We start from the raw sequence: 21,920 nt of genomic DNA, 5'->3' as shown, positions 1-21,920 counted from the left end.
TCCCCTTCCCCCTCCCCTCCCCGTCCCGCGGCCCTCCCCCTCCTCCCCCTCCCCCTCCCCTCCCCGTCCCGCGGCCCTCCCCCTCCTCCCCCCTCCCCCTCCCCTCTCCCCTCCCGCGGCCCTTCCCCTCCTCCCCTTCCCCCTCCCCTCCCCGTCCCGCGGCCCTTCCCCTCCTCCCCTTCCCCCTCCCCTCTCCCCGTCCCGCGGCCCTCCCCCTCCTCCCCCTCCCCCTCCCCTCCCCGTCCCGCGGCCCTCCCCCCCTCCCCTTCCCCCTCCCCTCCCCGTCCCGCGGCCCTTCCCCTCCTCCCCTCCCCCCCTCCCCTTCCCCCTCCCCTCCCCGTCCCGCGGCCCTTCCCCTCCTCCCCTTCCCCCTCCCCTCTCCCCGTCCCGCGGCCCTTCCCCTCCTCCCCTCCCCCCCTCCCCTTCCCCCTCCCCTCCCCGTCCCGCGGCCCTTCCCCTCCTCCCCTTCCCCCTCCCCTCTCCCCGTCCCGCGGCCCTTCCCCTCCTCCCCTTCCCCCTCCCCTCCCCGTCCCGCGGCCCTCCCCCCCCTCCCCTTCCCCCCTCCCCTCCTCCCGGGCGGGGCGGGCTCGGGCCCTTTAAGGCGGGCGGGGCGCGGCCCAGGTGCGGGGCGGGCGCGGGGCGGATCCGCTGTGCGCGGCCGCCCGGAGCCGGATTTGCGCGCGCGGCGCCGGCGGGGCGGGAGGGGGCGGAGGGGGCGGGCGGGGCGGCGCGGCGGAGCCTCCCGGGCCTCGGACGCTCCTGCTCGGCCTCCGCCCGCGCCTCCCGCCGCCGCTTCCGGCCGCGCACCTGGGCCGCGCACCTGGGCCGCGCACCTGCCTCCCGGCGCCCGGCGGCAGCATGAAGGACCGGCTGGAGCAGCTCAAGGCCGTGAGTGCCCCGCGCGGGCCCGGAGCCCGGGATGCCCCCCCCCCCCCCCCCCCCGGTCAGGTGCCGGTGACTCAGCCCGGGCCCCCGCTGCCTGCAGGCCCGCGCCCCGCCCCGCCCCGCCCCTTCCCCGGCCCTGGGTCGGGCTCCCCGCGGGGTCGGGGTCGCGCCCGCCTGCCCACCTGCTCACCTGCCCGCCTGCCCACCTGCTCACCTGCTCACCTGCCCGCCTGCCCACCTGCCCGCCTGCCCGCCGCGGCCCGGGAGCGCCTCCTCCCCCCCTCCCGCCGGGGCTACCCTCCCCCCCGCCCGGCCGCTCGGGGCCGGGCTCCCTGCGGGGTCGGGGGTCACGCCCACCTGGTCACCTGCTCACCTGCCCGCCTGCCCGCGAGCGCCTCCCCCTCCCCTCCCCCTCCCCCCGGGCTGCCCCTCCCCCAGGGGCCGCCGAGCTCCCGGTGACCTCCGAGCCCCGAGCCGGTCACGCGCCGGGATGGGCCGGGCCCCGCCGCCGAGTCTGTCATCAGGAATGTCTCCCTCGTCCGGGGAGGCGGGGCACCCGCAGGGGGGATGCGCAGGGGGACCCTGGGGGATGCGCAGGGGGGACCCCCGGGGGATGCGCAGGGGGACCCTGGGGGATGCGCAGGGGGACCCTGGGGGATGCGCAGGGGGGACCCCCAGGAGGATGCGCAGGGGGACCCTCGGGGACCGGCAGGGGGACCGCCCCGTCCGAGGGCGCTGGCCCTGAAGGCTCAGGCGGCTCAGCCTCTGGGGCGTCCGTTTCCTTATCTCCTGGGGACAATCGTGCCCTAGAGATCTGTTGTGAGACCGAATGACATAATGGGACGTGGCCGGAGAATCGTTAAACCTGGGTTCTGGGTTCTGAGGCCCGACTTGCGCAGCCAGTAATTAGGAGAGCACCGTCGGGGCAGGCCCAGCTTGAGCCCCGGGACCGGTGCCTTTCCCAGGGACAAAGCCGCCCTCCCCTTGGGACCTCGTGGGAACTGCAGGCCCAGCCCGGCTGGACCTCCCCAGGGCTGCACCCCGGAGCCACCCCTGCACCCCTGAGCCCAAGTCCCGGCCCCTGTGAGGTGTGTGGCTGTGACCCCTGGAAGCCACGGCGCCTCCGGGTCTCTGTGGGGCGCAGGGCACGGGCGGGATTGACAGTGGCACATTCAGGGCTGTGCAGCTCCGGAAAAACGCAGGCCTCGCGCATGTGAGGGACAAGGGTCCACTGGGAGGGTGTGGGGTGAGGCCTGGGTCCTCAGAGGAGGTGGGGGTGCAGGGGCAAGGCAGAGGCCGTGGCCCAGCTGCAGGGAGTGGGGGCCTCCCTGCACCCACTCGCTCTTCCCCGTCGGAGCCTCTCACGTCCTGGTCACCGGCAGGCGGGTGTCACTGCCCTCACCCAGTGCAAGGGGCAGCGGGAGCCCAGAGGGAGCCCTGCAGGCAGGAGGGCTGCAGCAGCTCGCAGGGCGGGCTCCACGCGGCCCACCCGGACCACGCTCTGGGGGCCCGGGCGGGCAGAGGGTGAAGCTCTCCCTCCCTCCCTCCCTCCGTGGAGCAGCCGCGCCAGGTACCAGGTAGAGGCTCAGGGACACACTCCCTGGTCCGTATCCAGAGCGTCAGCCCACAGCCCTTCTCAGGCCCAGTGGCGACAAGCGGCCAAGAGGGTTGAGTCCGGAGGTCCTGGCCCAGGCCACGCGAGTCCGTGTGCGTCCCCGCACCTTGTTGTTACCTTCCGGGTAATGGAGCGGCACCTCCGGGGAGGCACACACCTGACAGTGCCCCGTGGGTGGGTGTGGGGGGGGCGGGAGTGCCGGGCCGCGGGGGTCCTGGCTGTCCCCGGCCCGGGAGAGCTGAGTTCCCTGGCGTCCTTGGTCTCTCCGCCTCTCTGTTCCTCTTTTGTAAGACAAGAGGACTCCGTCACCCCAGCAGCCCCTCTGGCCTCCGCCCACGAAGCCTGCGGCTCAGCTTGGCGTGGGCCTGGGTCTGCCGCCCACCCCGCGGCCCAGCCTGCGCGGCGAGGGAGGCCTTCACGCAGGCCCCTCTCATCCCTTCCAGCAGCGGAGGCCGCTGGTTCACGCGACACCCGGCTCCCCGCGCGTAGTGGTGACCGCCTCTGGGTGACCGAGGGCCGTGTGTGCCGACAGATGAGCTTCGCCCCGAACGTGCGAGGACCCCAGGTCCACGGGCAGACGTAGGGACTCTGCAGAGGGGCGTCCTCATAGTCAGAGCTGCCTGGGCCACGCGGCCGCAGGGGCTGTGGGCCTTGAGCCTGGGGGGGCGCTGGGCGCCGTTTGAGGGCGGGGGGCACGTGGCAGGACTTGAGGCCCTGCTCACCCCACGACCTGTGAGCCCGTGCCGGGCGCCGCGAGGCTCTGGGGCCGGGAGCCACATCTCATGGTCACACCCGTAAAGTGGGTCACGTCCGTCCCCGTGGGCCACGGTGCGAGCTCAGTGAGGTGGCCCGAGATAATCACCCGGCCCGGACACGTGAGTCCCCCGCGTGAGCCGCCGGCCACCAGCCCTGCCTCCTCTCTTGCCCTGTGATCCTGGGGCTCAGCTGCAGCCCGGGCCCAGGGACGGGGACTCGGTCCACGCCAGCCCAGGTCGCGGGGGCTCGTGCGGATGGCTCCCCAGTTCATGCGCTTCCTGTCCGGGGCCACTTGCCCTTCCTGAGCCCTGTGGGGGGCACCGGCCGGGGCGGGGGGCGTCGAGGCTTCTTGGGTTACAGTCGGACGGGGAGACGCGCAGGACGCAGAGCGGGAGCCTAGCATCTTGCGGTGGAGGCTGCGCGGGGACACCCGTGGGAGACCCGTGGGAGACCTGCATGACCTAGCCCCCTGCTGGGTGCTGCCAGGAGCCCGGAGGGCTCCTCCTCAGCCTCGCTGGCCTCTGCCCGCTGGACGTGCCTGGGCCGCAGTTAGGGCACAGGGTCCCCGCGTGGAGCAAGGGGCCGCGGCTGCAGAAGGCCCCGGCCGGAGGTGGGCGGTGGCAGCAGAGAGGCCGGCAGCGGAGGGAGTCGGGGCGAGGACTCGGGGCCTGCAGCTGGCGTGGGGGGGACCGCAGGTCCCTCGGGGACACCCGCCTCCCGGCCCGGCTGTAGCGACGGGTGGTGCGGACCCCGGGGTCTCCGAGGCAGACCGGCTCGTTGTCGTCTCCCGTCTCGTGTGTGCATCCTGGAGGGCTCCTCGGTGTCCTGCTGCGTGTCTGGGTGTCTGTGGGAGCGGGGCCCGCTGATGAGGGCTGCAGGGTACCCCTGAAAGCACGGCGCTGTACTTCCCCGTGTTCTTATTGTTTATTTTTTTTAAAGATTTTATTTATTCCTGAGAGACCCAGAGAGAGGCAGAGACCCGGGCCCGAGGGAGGAGCAGGCTCCCTGCGGGGACCCCAATGTGGGACTGGATCCCGGACCCCGGGCCACGTCCTGGGCCGCTCCACCCCGGGGCCGTCGCCCCTGTGCTTCCCCTTTGAAGCTTGGCTCGCTGGGTCGCCGCCACGGGGCCGCGCGGCCTGGCAGGTGCTTGGGTCACGACTGCACGTCCACATCCTGGTTTGAGAAGCTCTTGGCCGAGATGCAGCCTGAGAACTTCTCCTTTGAGAGTGTGTGTGGGGGGGGGCGAGATGGGGGGGCCCTGCAGCAGCCGGAGGCCACGGGGAGGCCACGGGGAGCGAGCGGGGATTACGGGCTCATCTGCAGACGCCAGGAGGGAGAGCGCTGGACCAGAGAGGGGATTAGGGTTATTTTTGTTCCTGTATGTGGGGGGGACGCCTGCCGGGGTCACGCTGCCGTCTGTCCTCCCACCTCCACGCCCGGCGCCTCCGGAGCTGCTGTCCACGTGCGCCCCTCCCCGTGGGGCCGCTGGGGTTTCCGTCACCCCGTGACTGAGACCCTGTGCCCCGATCCTGTGGTCTTTGGGCGATGCTGTCTGGAGCCCACGACTCTCAATCTCAGGGCCCTGAGTTCGAGCCTCATGCTGGGTGTGGAGATGACCTAAAAATAGAATCTTAAAAAAAAAAAAAACCACCACCACCACCACCCAGCTAGACCGTCTTCCTGGTCGTGGCCCTCGGCCCTTGTGTCGCTGCGTGAGAAGGCCCACGGGCTGGGCAGCAGCTTCGCAGCCGCCTTAGGTGCCCCTGGCCCGCGGGGCCCACGTACTGCGGGTGCGGCCACCACCCCTTGGTGCGGGGCAGAGGGCACCCTCCCCGTGGCCTCCCCGTGGCCTCCCCGTGGGCATCCCGTGCACAGTCCCGGCCAGGCCCTCGCACGCCCGCGGCCTCGTCCCGCAACCCCGGGGGTGAGGCGGGCTCCCTCCAGGCCGACGCGTCCCTTCTCCCTGAGCCTTCCTGCAGCCCTGGCTGGTCCCGAGGAGCAGGCCCGGGGAGCGACCCCAGCCCGGGACGAAACAGCGGTTCTTGCGGCCAAACTTCTTGCGGCCAAACGGGTGGGATGCGGGATCTTTTCAGATACAGCAGAAGGTCCGAAAACACTGGCCGGGGCCGAAGACGTGAGGAGAACGTGGGAAGGCGCAGAAGGCGAAGTCCCGTGGTCACGGGCCCTGCTGATGACGTCATAAAACTACCAAGACCAGAAAAACAAAAAACAAACAAACAAACAAAAAACAACCAAGACCAGAATTGGGTGATTTCCACCCTGGGCTCACCTGCTTCGGGAATTTTCTTTCTTTTTTCTTGGGCTCGCCCACTTTGGAAACTTTTTCTTTCCTTTTTTTTTTTTTTTTCTTTTTTTTTTCTTTCTTTTCTTTCTTCTTTTTTCTTTTCTTCCTTTCCTTCCTTTCCTTTCCTTTTCTTTTCTTTTCTTTTCTTTTCTTTTCTTTTCTTTTCTCTTTTTTCTTTTTTCTTTTTTCTTTTTTCTTTTTTCTTTTTTCTTTTCTCATGTTATTTATTCATGAGAGACCCAGAGAGAGGCAGAGACCCAGGCAGAGGGAGACGCAGGCTCCATGTGGGGAGCCCAATGCAGGACTCAATCTCGGGACCCCGGGGTCACGCCCTGGGCTGAAGGTGGTGCTAAATTGCTGAGCCCCCCGTGCCCCCCCCCCCCAGACTTTGGAAATTTGAAACCTCTTTCTAAATAATTGTCAGGTTAAGAAGAAACCCAAAAAAGGGATGGCAGAATATTTAGAATGATAATAATAGTAAATACCCGAATTTGCCGGTGGCCGCAGAAGCCGCCTGCAGAGGCAGCCGTACTCAAGTGCACACTCCGGAAAAACGTCTTCATTCAAATTAATGCGCCCCGTTGCGGTGTACTGTGGTCCCCACGAGGACCGCCCCGTGGCCCCGTCCCAGCCCTAGCAGCGGGGGCCTGTGTATCGGGGAAACCGCTGCCCCCAGGTTGTCGTGAGGAGGGAGTCGTCCATCTCCCAGCAGGCCGGCTCGGCCTCGCGGGTGCGCGTGTGGGCCCGGGTGTGCGTGTGTCGGCGTGTGCGGCCCTCAAGAGCAGCGGCGGTGCTTGTGCCGGGGGTGCACAGGCCCCCGCTCGGCGGGGACACGGGAGCGTCCCGTGCCCTCCCGAGTGACTTCCCGGGAGCCACCCCGGTGGGAGGAGGCCTGTGCACTCACTCCCAGGGGCAGCGCCGCCGGAGAGGACGCAGCCGTGGGCCCTGCCTGTGCCCCGAGTGCGGGTGTTAAGGGGTCACGGCCAGTCAAGGATCCACCCGCTGAGTGTGTCCCTCGCCCCGATGCGTCCCCAAGGCCCTGCGGCCCGCGGCCCTGTCCTCCGAGGCCTGGCACGCGTGGCCAGGACGGAACTGGTGACGCCGCAGGCCTCGGCTCCCGAGGGTCCAGCCCCATCCTCGAGCTCACCCGCCGCCGCCTTTTGTTTCCTCTGCGGTTTGTCAGCGAAGCACAGCGAGGGTGCAGCGTCCTGTAGGGATCCTGTGCGGCCCGTGTCCCCCGGGCACACCTGCCTCCCCGTGCGGCCCGTGTCCCCTATGCACACCTGCCTCCCCGGCTCCCTGATCTAGGTGCTGGCGGGGTGCGGCCGCAGGGAGCCACAGCCCTGAGTGGAGCCGGCGGTTCCCAGCGCCGCTGGCCGGCTGCTCGCTTCCTCCTTCCTTCGCGGCTCTTTTAACAAGGGGACCTTCCCTCAGAGGAACTGTCACATCCAGCGCCGGGCGTCCCGCGGAGAACAGGGAAGCCGCGGGACTGAAGGGGGCCCCTTGCACCCGCCTTGGTCCCAGGGCTCTGGGGCTCCCGAGGCACGGCCCAGGGTCCTGGGGAAGGCCTCGCCCCACTTCGGGGACCCCCCCCCGTCCCCTAGGCTCAGAGGGGTGCCCCTGTCCTGCCGCCCAGGGAGGCCGCTGGGGGTGGTGCCCTGGGACACAGCCCCGGCTGGCCCGGCCCCAGGAAACAAGCGGGGGCGCAGTGACACCCGGCCAAGCAGCGGCGTGTGGGGCCACTTCCCTGGGCGGGCGGTTTCATCGAGGAAGCCAGTGGAGGGGACCCGAGGTTGGCAGCGCAGGTGGTGCGGACAGAGCTCGGGCCTGCGCATCCCCACCATGCGGGACATCACCCCCTGTCCCCACGGGTCTGTGGGGCAGCTTCGGCAGGAGGGCAGGAGGGTGACGCCGGGGCTCTGGCTCCCTCAGGGGCCCCGAGGCCGGGGAGGCAGCAGGGGCCTGGGAAGGGGAAGGAAGTGGTGCGGCTCGTGGTTCCTGCCATGGCCTTTGTCCCAGCTCGGCCACCGTCCGATGGCCACATGCCTTGATGCCCCGATAACGATGCTGAAGGCCTTGTCTGGGCTCCCGCCGGGTCCCCACGGCCCGGCCAGGACAGTCTGGCTGTGTCGGGAGGGACCAGCGTCTCCCTGGGACCAGTTAGTCCCCCCGGCGGAGAAGCTGGTGGGAGTCCCGCCGCCCGGCTGTGACCTGTGATGACGGCCTCCCTCGGGTCCCGCCCTGGGACCAATGGGACCGGAGCACGCGCTGCCTGTCGTTGATGTTACTTTACTTTACTTTACATTTTCGGGATTGACGCCGCGGGGGAGGCGGGATGGGGCCCCGGAGTCGCGGTCTGCTCTGTCTCCGTCTGTCCCTTGGCCATGCACCTCTCCAGGTGGGAGACCCTGGGCACACCCAACCCTCGTAGAGAAGTGGCCGCGCCTCCTGGGCCGCGCCGTGCCTGCAAGTAGTGCTCGGGGCCTTACAGATCCGACTGGTGCGCCCCAAGCCCGGGGGCACCCTCGTTCCCACTGGGCAGGCAGGGAAGTCGGGGCTCAGAGACGCAGCCCGGGCCTGGGCCTGCTGATGGAGCCTCGCGGTCCTGGCTCCGCGTGTGGCCTTCCTCAGGCGAGGGGAGCTCACCCCAGGGGACCCCTCGTCTTTGCCGCGAGGTGACGGGGAGCCTGGCGTGCCATCGGCCGCGCGTAGGTCGCCCCCACTTACACGTTAGAGCCTCAGAGCGGAGACCCCTGTTGAGGTGTCCCAGCCCACGGCGACGACTGGCTGCAGGCCTAGGTGGGGAGTTTCCAGAGACTTCTCTCCTTCGGTTCCCACGATCTCTCCCCGGACGAGGGGCGGGCTGCCCCGCTGGATACTGCCCCACGCCTGGGGCGACCTCGCGGGCGTGCACGATCCTTACACAGAGTCCACGGGCCTCCGATATTTATGTCGTGACGGAGACCTAGTGCCTGGCCCCCCGCCCCAGGGCACAAGTGTGCCCAGCTTCCAGAAACTTCCTCAGCCCATCCAGGAGGGCAGCCCCATCCCACTAACAGCTCGCTTGACCACGGGCCGTCTCGTTGGGGCGCGTCTCTAGGAGGCCTCTGCCCAGGACAGTCCGCAAGTGCAAGTACTCGCTGAGCCGCCTCCCCCGGGAGGCTGGGCCTCGTTTTCCAGCGAGGCAGGAGAGGTGGGTCCTTCCTGGAGGTGGGGCCCCGGAGGCTGCCGCCGGCCCTGTGTGGACGACCGTTATGGAGGGAGCACCTCGCCGGAGCTTCGGGGGCTGCTGGGGAATCGGGGCCGCAGCCTCCGGGGAGGCCGGTTTCCCGTCCTGCGGCTGCTCGCCTTCCTCCTACGTGGTCAGTGCTCCGCAGCCGCGGGCCCCGGCGACACGTGATCTTAGTTGGACCCCCGTGGCCTCCGAGCGCCCTCAGGCTTTGGGACGTTGAACCCGAGGAGGTGAACAGGGGAAGGTGGTTTTGGGGGCTGCAGCCTTGGGCTCGCTGAGGGTCGCTGGAGGGCGGCAGGTGGGACGGGGCGATGGGGGCGGCACTGGGGGGGCACGTGATGGGATGAGGTCTGGGTGTTACGCTCTCTGTTGGCAAATTGAATTTAAATTTAAAAACAGCTGAAATGACCAAAAAAAAAAAAAAAATCCATTCTGAATGCGGCTGTTAGCCTGGGCTGCGGAAGGTTCCAGACAGGCCAGGGAACCAGATCCTGGGGGGAGCAATCGGAGCAGACTCCCCAGGTGTCCGCAGAGCCTCAGCTTTCCGAGAGAATTCCCAGGAAGGGCGTCATCTGGGAAGGTGGGGGGGGGCACAGGCCCTGCTGGCACCCGAGCCTGAGGTGCCAGCCCTGTCCCAGAGGCCCCCGAAGGCGCAGGAGGCAGGGCGGGCACTGGCCGCTGGGCCTGCACCCCGAGACTCAGCCGTGACCCTGCCCCGGAGGGGGGTGGGCGCGGGCGGGGCAGGACGCTCCTCCCCCAGAGCCCTCCTGTGGCTTGGCAGGGTGGGCAGTGCCATCAGGAGCCCGGGTGGGCCGGGGGGGGGGGGGGGCGCCTCCCTCCTTGTCCAGGAGCAGCAGCCTCAGGCCCTTTGGGCGCAGGTGGTGCTCGGCTGGGCAGGGAGGCTGCTGCGGGCAGGCGGGGCTGCTGGGGGGCTAGGGAGGTCCCCACCCTTGGTGGGGCCTGGGCCCTAACCCGTGCTAGGGACCCCGGGCTCTCACCCACTGCGTGCGGCCTGCAGGCTCCGTGGGCCACTCAGGTACGGGCCAGGCCCCGGGGGTCGGCGCCCCCGTCAGGAGGCCGTGCAGGGGTGGGGTGCATAGTGTGGGGGACCCAGCGTGGGGGGATGGTGCCCCGCATGGGGGGGGCCCACACACCGCGGAGCTGCACTGGGGGTGACGACGTGCAGCTGCCCGAGGTGATGCCCCCCACTCCCCGTGAGCGCCCGCCCCCAGCAGATGCATGGACCCCCTTCCCCCTCTCTCCCCCTCCCCTGCTCCTCTCCCCCTCCCCATGACTGTCCCGGCTCTGAGCCTCACCTCTCTGTGTCTCACAGGAGCAGCTGACGCAGGACGACGATGCGGAGGAGGTGGAGATCGCTGTGGACAACACGGCCTTCATGGATGAGTTCTTCGCGGAGGTGGGTGACCTGCCCGGGGCCTGCGGGGCCCTCCCTGGGGGTGCGACAGCGGTTGTGACCCTGGGCTCCTCCAAGGGCAGCACCAACGAGCCCCCGGTGTCCTCTCGGGGAGCTGCTGGGGGTCGGCATTGCCCCCTGAGGGAGCCGGTGCAAGGCGCGGCTGTGTAAAGAGCTGCTCCCGGAGGCACGTGCTGCCTGACAGAGACAGAGCGAGAGGGAGCGGGCGGGGAGGGGGCGCTGACCCAGGACCCAGACCATGACCTGAGCCGCAGGCACACTCACACGCTCTCCTCCCTCTCTCCTCTGCCCCGTCTTACCCCCTGATCTCCCTCTTCCCCGGGGTCCTCCCTGGCCCCGTCTGCCGTCCCAGGGGCAGGTGTCAGCTCCTGGCTGAGCAGGGCTGGGGTGGGTGTGGGCCGAGGCTGGGGTGTGTGTGCCCACGGAGGCCCCCCCCGCACCCAGGACTCCTAGTGCTGGGGCCCCACTCTCCAGGACGGGGGCGGCCCGCGGGCTCGGGCCGTGTCTCCCGTGACCCCAGGCCTCATCCTTGTGCCTGCAGATCGAGGATACGCGGCTGAACATCGACAAGATCTCAGAGCACGTGGACGAGGCCAAGAAGCTGTACAGCGTCATCCTGTCCGCCCCCATCCCCGAGCCCAGTGAGTGTCGGGGCGCACCTCGCCCGCAGCCCTGCGCCGTCACGCACCCCCTAACGCCGCTCCCCCAGCCCCCTGCCCCCACCTCCTCCCCTGCAGGCCCCTCTGCTCCTGTCCCATCCCGTGATTCAGTCTCTCCCGGCCTGGCGCCTGCTCTGCTTTATCTCCTTGTGTCGTGTCGTCCCGTCCTCCCTCTGAGCCTCAGTTTCCTGGAGTGCACGCAGGGGTGAGGTCAGAGGCTCTGGGCTTTCTCTGACGGACTTGGCTCCCCCTGCACCGCGCCCTGCGGGTCCACCCCTTGTTGCAAGTGGCAGGATCCCATCCTGCTGATGGCGGGCCCCATCCCATGGTGTAGACCCTGCTGATGGCGGGGCCCGTCCCGTGGTGTAGACCCTGCTGATGGCAGGCCCTGTCCTGTGGAGTAGAGCCCCCCTTACCCCTTCCTCTGCTGAGGGACGTCCAGGCTGTGCCCACAGGGTGGCCCTGGGGACCTTGCCCCCCCCTCCCGCGAGCCTGATGGAGACTGATGTGTGGGGCCGCAGGTCCTGTAGGCTGAGGCCTGGGCTCCGGAGCCTGGTCAGTGCCCCGACACCTGTGGCTCCCGGGCCACGCGGGGTTCCATGGGGTGGACCCGGCTGTGGGTGGGCGGCTGCGGGGCCGTGGCCTCTGTGGACCGGGGCCCAGAGCCTCCCGCTGACCTGCTGCCTCCGTGGCCGCAGAAACCAAGGACGACCTGGAGCAGCTCACGGCCGAGATCAAGAAACGAGCCAACAACGTCCGGAACAAGCTCAAGAGTAAGGGGGCAGAGGCCCGGCCGCCCAGACCCCGGGGCCCACCCCCGGGTCCGTGGAGGGAGGGTGGGATCCGGGCCTGCCCTGCCCTGCCCTCCCCTGCCCCTGCCCCTGCGGGGACGACTCGGCTTGAGCCTGGGCCTGCGCTTCTCTCTGAGCAGCCCCGGAGCAGCCCTGCCGGGTCCTGGGCGCGGGGACGCGAGGACGCGGGGGCCGGTGCGCCCCTCCTGGGCAGGGTGTGCGGCCGCGGGTCGGTCCTGCCGCCCTGGGGAGGTGGGGGGGGCGCGTGGGGCCAGCGCAGGCCCTGGGGGGGGGCTCCGCGGGGGGGCCGCAGGTGAGCCGCTGTGCCGCAGGTATGGAGAGGCACATCGAGGAGGACGAGGTGCGGTCGTCCGCGGACCTGCGCATCCGGAAGTCGCAGGTGAGGGTCCCCGCGGCCCGCCCGGAGGGGAGGCGCCCCAGGAGGCCCGGCCGTGCGGGAGGGAGGAGGCCTGGTCCCGGCGGGGGGCGGGGCGGGGCGGGGGGCCCGGGGCTTGCGGGCGGGGCTTGCTGGGGGCCGCGCGTGGGGCGGCGGGAGGTGGCCGCGGGGTCGGGGGGGCGGAGGGTCCCGGTCCCGGTCCCGGCGCAGCGCCCCAGCGCCCAGCGCCCAGCGGCCCGCACGTCCCCGCACGTCCCCGCAGCACTCGGTCCTGTCCCGGAAGTTCGTGGAGGTGATGACCCGGTACAACGAGGCCCAGGTGGACTTCCGCGAGCGCAGCAAGGGGCGGATCCAGCGGCAGCTCGAGATCAGTAGGTGCCGCGTCGAGCCCCGCGCCGAGCCCCGCGCCGAGCCCCGCGCCTGCCCGTGCGCCCCCGCGGACCCGGACGGGCCCTGGGCTCCAGCGCAGGACGCGCCGCCCTTCCCGGCTGCTGCCCCGCGGCCTCGGAGCCCTGTGACCTGGGGGGGGGGGGGCCGCGGTGCTCCGGGGCCGGTCCGGGGGGGGGGGCGGGGGGCGGGGGCGCGGCCTCCAGGCGGAGGGAACCAGGGAACTCGCGACTCGCTGCGCCTCGGCCGCGTGGCTGAAGCGCGGCCTCTGTCCGGCAAAGCGGGCAAGAAGACGACGGACGAGGAGCTGGAGGAGATGCTGGAGAGCGGGAACCCCGCCATCTTCACCGCCGGGGTGAGCGCAGGGCCGGGGCAGGGGAGGCCGCGGAGGGGGAGGGGCAGGGGGAGGCCGCGGGTAGGGGGAGGGGCAGGGGCAGGGCGAGGCCGGGGGGCTCTGCGGGCCGCGCTGACGCCCCCGCGCCGGCCCAGATCATCGACTCGCAGATCTCCAAGCAAGCGCTGAGCGAGATCGAGGGGCGGCACAAGGACATCGTGCGGCTGGAGAGCAGCATCAAGGAGCTGCACGACATGTTCGTGGACATCGCGATGCTGGTGGAGAACCAGGTAGGCGCGGGGGCCGGGCGGGGCCGGGCGGGGCCTCCGGGGCTGCTCCCCCACGCGGGCTCCGGACCGGGCGGGCCCACGGCTGCCGGGGCGCCCCCACTGACCCCGCACGAGCTCGGCGCCGCGGCCAGCAGCTCCCCCGAGGTCGGGGCGTCCCGTGTTCCCTGCGGCGCTCCCCGCCGGTCTTGGGCCTCGTGGCCACGGGGCGAGGGCGGAGGGCCCTGGAGGAGCCGGCCTAGTGCCTGTAGGAGGCCCCGGCCCGCCCGGCCTAGCTTGTCCCCGGGCTGCACACGCCCCGGGTGCCCTGCCCGCCCCGCCCCGCCCCGCCCCGCCCCTGCAAAGCGAACCGCTTCCCTGCGGAAGGGCTGCCCCCGTGGGTCCGTGCTCCGGGCTCCCTGCCCTGCCCCCAGCTGCCCCTGCCCCGTGCCCCGGGCTCCCCCCTGCTCCGGGCTCCCCCCTGCTCCGGGCTCCCCTGCCCGGCCCTGAGCCCCTTAAGCGGCTGCCCCCCCCCCTTCTCTTTCCTGCCCTCGCGGCCGCGCCGAGGATTGGGCTCGCGGGTGGAGAGGCGGTAAGTGCCGGTGTCCGCGCGGAGGCCGCCGGGGAGGGCTGGGGCGCCGCGGGGTCCGCCAGGCCGACGGGCCCGGGGCGGGGGGCGGGGGGCTCCACCGGGCACAGCGCGGCCCGGGAGCGGCCGACCGGGAGCAGCCGAGCGGGACCGGCCCCAGCGCCCCGCAGCCCCCGTGCCCGGCCCGCCCGGCCCACTCGCGCCCGCCCGGCCGCCCGCAGGGGGAGATGCTGGACAACATAGAGCTGAGCGTCCTGCACACGGCGGAGCACGTGGAGAAGGCGCGCGAGGAGACCAAGCGGGCGGTCAAGTACCGCGGCCAGGCCCGGAAGGTGAGGCCCGCGCCGCCCCGCCCGCTCACCCGCCCTCTGCTCTCTCTGCCGCCGCCGCGGGGGGAAGGGGGCCATGATCGACCGCATCGAGAGCAACATGGACCAGTCGGTGGGCTTCGTGGAGCGCGCCGTGGCGGACACCAAGAAGGCCGTCAAGTACCAGAGCGAAGCCCGGAGGGTGAGCCCTCGGCGCCTGGAGCCCCCCCCCGGCCCCGCCCCACCCCAGCCCAGCCCCAGCCCCGCATGGATCTGGCTCAGGGCTCGCCCGCCAAGAACCCACCCTCCCAGCCCCTTGTGCAGCGGAGGCCGCGCCCGGACAGAGCTCAGGCCCCCCTCCCAGCCCCACTCCCATTCTTCAGAGGCCCAGTCCTCCTCCTCCCCTCTTCCCCTGCGGACCCCACACTGTGTCACCACCCTGACACCCCTGCCCTCTTCCCCACACCTGTCCTTCCTACCTGCGGAAGCTAGTGGGCTCCCGGCCCCCCAGTAAGCCAGGCGGTGGGATTCGCATCCAGCTCCTTCCCCCACACCGGACACCCCCCTGCAGCGACCCTGTTGCTTGAGCACCTCTGGGTTTCTCTGCCCGCATGGAAGCTGGCTCTGGTGGCTTGTGCTTTGTTCTCTGACCACTTCTGGGTTCCGATGCTTTGGTTCTTCAGTTCCTTTCTTCCCACTTTACCTACTGCTTGTGCGGGGAGCCGGGGAGCCGGGGAGTTGTTACCTGGCGAACCCAGGCTGGCTCACGACGGGACCACAGTCATGCTTTCTGATCCCCAGTCAGCGGACGGGGTCTGACGGGCGGGCATGTGCTTCACGGGAGAGGGACAGAAGTCTGAAATTAGGACTATTCGAAAACGTAGACCACTTCTTGAAAAAGGAAAAATCGGGCACTTGACACCTTGGCCTGTTGCTACTCGGGAGACCCCGAGACCGTTGCTTTCTTATCTGTCCGCGTGTGCAAGACTTAACGTGACCCAAGAGCCAGCAGAAGCTCCATATTTCCGCCTGCTGGCCTCGCTAGCCGGGAAGTCCTTGAGAAATACAAAACGTCTTTATATAGAGCTGTAGTCCTATTTGGGTCGGTAAGAGGCTCTCGGCGTGGAGGTGAGAGCGGTCGGGTTTTGGATGAACTGCTTTTTGGTTGTTTGTAACGATGGTTTGTTTTCTCTTATCCTCCCCAGAAATTGATAATTATCATTGTGGTAGTAGTGGTGTTGCTGGGCATTTTAGCGTTGATTATTGGACTTTCCGTTGGGCTGAAGTAATGGTGGCCCGAGCGGCTGCTGCACTGAAATGTAAGTAAATGGGAGGTTCGTGGGGACTCTGGATTGGCAACTCCTTGAGAACTTGGCCTGAGATGCCCCCGGCCCTTCTGTCCCCGCTCGTGGTCATCCTTGGACGCGCCGAGCGCTCTCATACTTTCCGTTGCTCGGACTCGGTCTCCTGTCCTCCAAACCCTCTTCTGGCCCGGCTCCCGTCGGCTCCTCTCCTGGGGCCTCCGGCCCGGCTCTTTGTCTTACGCTGCGCTGCTGCCCGGCCGGGCACATCCGAGCGCCGCGTCTTCACTCCCTCCGCTGGGCACTCAGGTTCCTCATGGGTACAGTCTAGACCTGGACTGGGGTCTGTCTTCTGGATTCTTGCTGACTTTCGCAGATCTCGGGCCTCGCTTTCCATATCCTTTCCAGTATAAACAAAGCTTTGGAGTGGGGCTTGGGGGGCAGTAGGGTCTTGCTTGTGGCTGACGGGTTGGACCCTGAGTGCTAGAGCAGCCAACACTGGAGTGTTGCGTCGTGCCACGGCCTGCACTGAACACTCATACACACGTCCTTGAGTCACAGGACACTGTCCTGAAGGAGGACGTACTGCTGTGACCCCCATCTTATGGACAGGTCACAGGGCAGGTGTGAACACAGCAATGGTAGGCCTAGGAGAGTTCTCCACATCGTGGCCTCTCTCTGTAAAACCATGCAGCCGTTTATCGTCTACGCAGTCCCGAGAACCTTGAAGGAGAGGGACTCTAAAACTTAGGCTATTAATTTCTTTAAAATCTGGTGAAAAGAATAGAGCTGAGCCCTGAGTCGGGGCTTCATGTGCAGAGGAGCAGCAGGACAGGATGATCTAACTACTGGCACGGTCCGCACCTCCGTGACGTCTCAGGTATTACTTTCCTGAGTTTGATGTAGGACGTATAATTAACAAAAACCTATCAAACACAGAAAAGGTGAGCAGAATTTTTGATGTTACTGCTGATAACGTCGTGGCATGTTCACACACTCAGACCTGTTTCAGAGGTCAGATAGATCCTCGGTGGTCTGAGGCTCCGTTCAGAAATCCTACGCACCGCAGCCTCCCTGTGAATCTGATTTTCAGCACAAGATTGTGAATATAGTCTCGATTATTAACACTTCCCCAAGGTTGGAGTTTGGGGATTACTGTGTTCCTATACCTAATGGTATGACCTACCTGTATTTTTCCCATTTCAGTGTTGTCTTTATATTAGGAATTCAGAGAGGGCAGGTGGCTGAGGTAATAGGTGCTGGACACATACCTCCGCCACGGCGGTGCCCAGACCCGAGCCTTCTCTATTTTTGCTCCTGTGTGTCTCTTCCTCCCACCTCCTCCCATGTGACCAGAGTCTCCAAGTCAGATAATTATAGCACCAAACATCACCTTCTCAGAGTGTACATGAATCCCTCCTTTAAATAAGGAGACTAATTAATGTGTTTGTGGACTTACGTGCTCCTCAGGAGGCTGCGTCGCTGAGCGGCGTTGGGTTGCGTAGGGTGGTGCACTCCGTCAAGGTGGACGGGCTCCCGCCGGGGTCTGGACCCTCCCTCCACGTGGCCTGAGGGCGAGAGGGAGGAGACAGCCCACCTCGGGCTCCCCAGCGCTGTGCCAGGTGCTGTTTGAGGGCGGTAACGCTGTCCCCATTTTCGGATGGGAAACTCTGGAGCTCAGTGAGGCTAAGAAACCTGCCCGAGCTGGCCCAGCTCCTAAGACGAGCAGCCGTGGTGACCCCTGAACTTTTCTTTATTCTTTTCACTGTGTTAGAGGGGAGGGATGGAGAAGACCCGAGCTCTGGAGCTCGGATGTGCAAGGTGCTGCCGAGGGCCCCGTAGAGAGAACAGGTGTTCTCGTGCGGTGACTGTGCCTCCCCCGCGTGTCCTCCCAGGAAACGTCACAGCGCCCGCGAAGGGCCAGCAGAGGCCCTGGGATTTATCCCCTCGTAATACGGCTTTTTGTTTCTTTCGCAGTAGGACGTGTAGCTCCAGGTGGCGTCTGCGGGATGTCAGGTGTAGGGTGGACCTCTCCGTCGCCCTCCTTTCCCTGCAGTGACGTGCTGTTCCCTGTCCACCTCCTAGGCCTGCCAATGTTGCCCTCCGCCGCCGCCCTGCGCACTGATGAGCTCCTCCCTCCCCTGCCTCCCTTAGAGCCTGATCCACTCCAGCCTGCTGTGGCCACCCTCGTCTTCAGATGGGAGCGGAGTCCGAGGGGCCTTCCTGAGTGGGACCTGTTCCTTTGCTTCCTTGTAACCGTCCTTGGACCTGACCCAGCAAACTCTGGCCCCGGAGGAAGCTAACCTCCCTGATGCGACCCCGAGTCCTCCTCACCTCCTCCTGCGCCGCCAGCTCCCGAGCACCTTCTCTCCCGGACAGTGCGAGCCGCCCGGCTCCCCTTCTTCCCTCTGAACGTGTCACGTTACCCCTTGCACCGGGGAGAGCTCGCTCACAACCTTCCCGAGGGGCTGTTTTCTACCTCACGGACTGTTCTCTCAGACGTTGCAATGAATCTCTTCAGGGGTGTCCGTAACAACAACGGGGTTCTCCCGAGCGGGGCAACAGTAAGGCTGGACGCGAGCCTTCTACTTGGCAGGTCTCAGCCCCCAGCTTGTCCCTGGGTCTTGCAAATATGAGGGACTGCAGATGTCACATTGGTCTTAGAAGCTGACTTTTGGGAAATTCGGTCTTAAATTATGCTTTGAAGATGTTCAGCTTGACGGCGGCCAACTTCAGCCTTTACGCTGCGGTCGCGCAGGTCTACTCAGGGAGGCTCCAGGGGACGTGGCGGCCTGGGGTTTCCATCTGTAAAAGCTGAGGGTAGGGGCCTTGTTTCCCTCGGACCCTTGGAAACCGGCTCTTCTCATTGGAGTGATGCTTTGTGAAGCCACTGCCTTGAGGCCGGAAGAACCCAGGGGCTTAAGATTGGGCCAGGGACGAGGTGCTGGAGCCTCAGGCTCTGGAAACGCTCAGATTGGTGCGAGTGTTCAGTCACTCATTTCATATATTCCAGATGTACTGTTGTAATCATGTGTGTCAGATGTATGTTCATGTTTGCCCGTGTCTCTCAGGAAGTAGAAAACTAGAAACGAAGACTATTAGAACCTCAAAAAAAAAAAAAAAAAAAAAAAAAAGAAACAAAAACCTTGAGCAGGGCTAAAAACTAGGTAAGAGACATCTGCTTACCTGCAAATGGATCCTAGTAGAAATGGATCTTCCCGTGTCATCGAGAAGCCTCGTTTTCTAGATGGGGACTCGAACAGTCCTAGATCTTTGGGGGGAGGACTACGTTGATCCCGTTAAGTTTTTCTGCGTAGCAGACGGGTGCGACAGGCTTGGCACCTCTCCCCGCTGCTGCGTAGGTGAGGCTTGTCCTGAGAACATCCACAGCGACTTGAGGTTGATCCTGTGCCTTCAGGATGGTCCTGCTCCAGGGCAGTCAGTTGGGGAGACTGGCGACTACTGAGTAGCTCATCCTGTTACCCGGTTAATGAGCTGCACAGGTTTTGTCTCCCCCGTTCTTGTCACGGAGGAAGCAACAGCCAGGAAACGACTTCAGGTGAGTGGCTCTGCTGACCCAGGGCGAGCCCCTCAGACTCCCTGCCCGTCTCCCTGACTTAGGGCAGCTTTGACTCCCCAGGATGGGGTGAGCACCTAATCCTACCGCTTGGCTTCCTTTGCAAAGGCCACACACTCCACCGTTGCTCAGCACTCAGACAGAGCCAAGGGGACGTCCTCTTGCCCATGGCTATGAAGTCAGACAGTGGACTGGCTCCAGCAACAAGGGCAGCCAAGCTCTGGTCACAGGCCTTTGTGGAGGCCTGAGGCTTAGTCTGGAATACAAGTGAAGGCTTTTTGGTCATTTGTATTTTTTTAAATGTAAACTTGATTATTTTATTGATAATTTAAAAAATAAATGACGTTATATCGATCGCAAAACAGTTCTGGCTCCGTTTCTCTGCAAAACAGTGGTTGGGTGCCACCATGTGGTGGTTTTTGTTTAGGTTTTGGAAAAGGGTTAAAATCCTTTTTAACCATGTGCCAGACCCGATGGACCAAAGTTCTAATTTTTGAAAACGGTTCAATTCTCAAAGAATAGTGTGTATTTGAGTTTCAGACTTACAGTGTTCCTCCCAAGAATTCGGTTCACTGGTTGGGAGCATTGATTCCAGGAGAGGGGAAAGCCGATGTGATGGGATCTAGAAGGCGGAGCCGACTACACTTCCTCCGAGATTGCTGTTGATCGAATTTTGAACCTCTCGCCTGAACATCCTGGGTTCTAGAAGCCAGATCCATGTCCCTTTCCCTTCACATCCTCCTCCGTGTCTAGATCCACTTTTGTCTTCCTTCCCTTCCAACTCTGCACAGTGATGCTGCTTCTCACGTGCTTTTTCTTTCCTTGTCTGGACGAGCAGAAGAAGATCATGATCATGATCTGCTGCATTATCCTTGCGATCATCTTAGCTTCTACCATTGGGGGCATATTTGCCTAAAAAAGGTGAGTCGGCTGTGGGGAGGGTCAGATCCCCTTTCACCTACTTGAAACTGATGTTCTTAGAGCACTCGCTGTTTGTCGCTGGGTGCCCCAGATTTGGGTGGTATTAGGTGCAAGAATAAACGCTGGAGAAAACTACAGGGGTTCATAGAAATGGGCGAATAAGGAGTTGGCAGTGGACGGGAGGCAGGAGGTGGCAGTGCTGGGAGCACAAGGCTATTTAGGATGCTTCGTAGAGGACGTCGATTTGTTGCTGATTTCCTGCAGCAAAATTTGGGCTGTGGCGTCTGGGAAAGGCCAAGAGAGAATTAGTTCTGGCATTAGAAGCACGCTGAACCCGTAGGAGAGCGCCAGCCAGTAAACCCGGAGAAAATGAGCTTCCCCCTGGGAGGGCTAGGAGCTAGGACAAGGAGTGCGGGCTCACCGCAGTCCCCTCGCCCCTGCAGAGGAAGGACGCGATCCTGGCTTCCAACACCCAACATCCGGTTATGTAATCTGTGGTTTTCTCCTTCTCCGCTGTCTCCTGTAGTCCTCAGCGATGGAGCCTCGGCCGGCATCTTTAATCCTCCTTGCACTTCCGTGGTGCCATCCCTTCTCCACTGCAGATTCCTCAACAGCTACTCCTCTTCCCATTAAGAAACCCATGACACAGGGCGTCCATCAACCACCTAGGAAAAGTCATGCAAAGGCAGACAGGACAGGACAGGACAGGACAGGACAGGGTGGGGGCGGGGCGGGGGGCACAGGGAGCCACTGTGGCTGCTTCCGAAGGTGGGGTCAGGGAGGGGCTGCGGGTGGAGGATAAGCGCCTGTTGGGCAAACAGCAGCCAGGCCAGTCCTGGAGCACAGCCAGCTCCTCAGCAGCAGCTCATCTCCTTGGTCAACACCAGGCACTTGTTACATCTGCTCTTCAGGTTCCTTAGGACTCACCTCCCACCAGCCTTCCATCCACTTCCTGGTTCAGGGCCTGACAGTCCAAAGTGAAGATGCTCTAACCATAGGCACCATGCACGTCTTGCTCATGGCAGCGTCCTGTGCTTAGCACAGCGCCTGCCACTTACAGGTGTTCACGTTATGTTGACTTAATTACCTGTAATTCAGCTCTTATTTCTGCTCATGGAAGAGTCCACGAGTTTAAACCCTATGAGGCATCAGTGGTAAATGGGTTGCTGGTCTCAGAGGCTATGTGCAAATACCTGGCAGAGGGCTCACTGACAGGCACAGACCCCACAGGCCTCCCGTTACCGTGACACACGAGGTCCTTCTTTATGGGTAGTGGAGCTGATAGGGTCTCACTCTGCAGAGACCGGCTGGCTCGGGATTGTGGCTCAGTAACAACGTGGACAAAAAACAACCAGGTTGGCCCCACGGCTGAACTCCCAGATTCATCAGCACCATGCTCCGTGAACCCAAACAGCGAGGTCAGGTCACAAAGACGGCAGGAGGCTACCGCTCGCATGGTTTCTTCGGAGTCATGCGGCCAGCGTGAACGGATGTTGCTGGCCGGCGACGTGTGTAAAACTGTCCCCGACACTGGCCCCAGGTGAAGGTTCAGCTGTCTTCAAATGCAACCTAGTAATTATGTTACTAGAGGTTCACTAAAAATATATTAAAAACCACCATGTACAACTTTTGAGGACCGCGTAACTGTTATACGTGTACTTTGGAAAGTGAATTCTTTGCTAGACAGCTTTTTAAGAAAATGGGATAAATAAAGCTGACCTTTCCAGTCTGTGCTGTTTTCTACCCACTTTCAAAAGCAAATGGTTCACTACTTCTATCCATTTGTATTTCTTTTAGTTTGAATAGGGGCTAGAAAACTGCTGGCGAGCTCTGAGCTCTGGAAGAGAGAAACTTTGTTGAAGGGGGACAGGAAGGTGGGGCCACGGGGCCCTCATCCATCCAGCAGGTGGCTGGGCGCCGTGTGGCACACCGCACTGTACTGCCACGAGCAGGGACAGACGGAGGGCCAAACACTCGCCCTCCCCAGAGAACTTCAGACCTAGGAAAGGCCAGGGGCTACTTCAACGTTTGCTTACCAGTTCCTGTGTTAGAAAGCAAGAGCGTATTCCTTATCATACTGTTCAACACCCCCCCCCCCCCCCCGCCTTCCAAGAGAGATGGCTAGCTGGGCATAAATAAAGATCCGTTCAATCAATCCA

The 21,920-nt window shown here is 65.0% G+C and overlaps 1 protein-coding gene across 20 annotated transcripts; it reads left to right on the top strand.

The window, feature by feature from the left end:
• The first annotated feature begins 723 nt into the window (after positions 1 to 723).
• STX3 (syntaxin 3) lies at positions 724 to 21,920 on the top strand. Of its 20 annotated transcripts, none has more exons than XM_072745727.1 (11): positions 724 to 888; positions 10,130 to 10,213; positions 10,773 to 10,872; positions 11,589 to 11,663; positions 12,014 to 12,081; positions 12,341 to 12,449; positions 12,747 to 12,820; positions 12,955 to 13,089; positions 14,054 to 14,164; positions 19,679 to 19,761; positions 20,288 to 21,920. In XM_072745727.1, the coding sequence occupies exons 1-10, from the start codon at positions 859 to 861 to the stop codon at positions 19,754 to 19,756; spliced, it is 864 nt and encodes a 287-aa protein (XP_072601828.1). In that variant the 5' UTR covers positions 724 to 858; the 3' UTR covers positions 19,757 to 19,761; positions 20,288 to 21,920. The 20 variants fall into 20 exon arrangements, with proteins under 20 accessions (XP_072601828.1, XP_072601815.1, XP_072601823.1 ...); XM_072745714.1 differs by having other exon boundaries at positions 13,876 to 14,164; XM_072745722.1 differs by lacking the exons at positions 14,054 to 14,164; positions 19,679 to 19,761; positions 20,288 to 21,920 and adding exons at positions 13,876 to 13,986; positions 15,168 to 15,281; positions 17,349 to 19,204.

This window comes from Vulpes vulpes, unplaced genomic scaffold, assembly GCF_048418805.1.
Source record: "Vulpes vulpes isolate BD-2025 unplaced genomic scaffold, VulVul3 u000000659, whole genome shotgun sequence".
Classification (NCBI taxonomy): Eukaryota; Metazoa; Chordata; class Mammalia; order Carnivora; family Canidae; genus Vulpes; species Vulpes vulpes.
Note: the sequence above shows the minus strand (reverse complement) of the source record. Positions and strands in the feature narration are given on the sequence as shown.

Bases quoted from the DNA above. Each gene is read 5' to 3' on its own strand.
- STX3 (XM_072745713.1), top strand. From the start codon at position 859: ATGAAGGACCGGCTGGAGCAGCTCAAGGCC. The intron at 12,450-12,746 runs GTAGGTGCCGCG...TGTCCGGCAAAG, and splicing joins CCAGCGGCAGCTCGAGATCA to CGGGCAAGAAGACGACGGAC. The intron at 13,090-13,875 runs GTAGGCGCGGGG...GGCCGCCCGCAG, and splicing joins CGATGCTGGTGGAGAACCAG to GGGGAGATGCTGGACAACAT.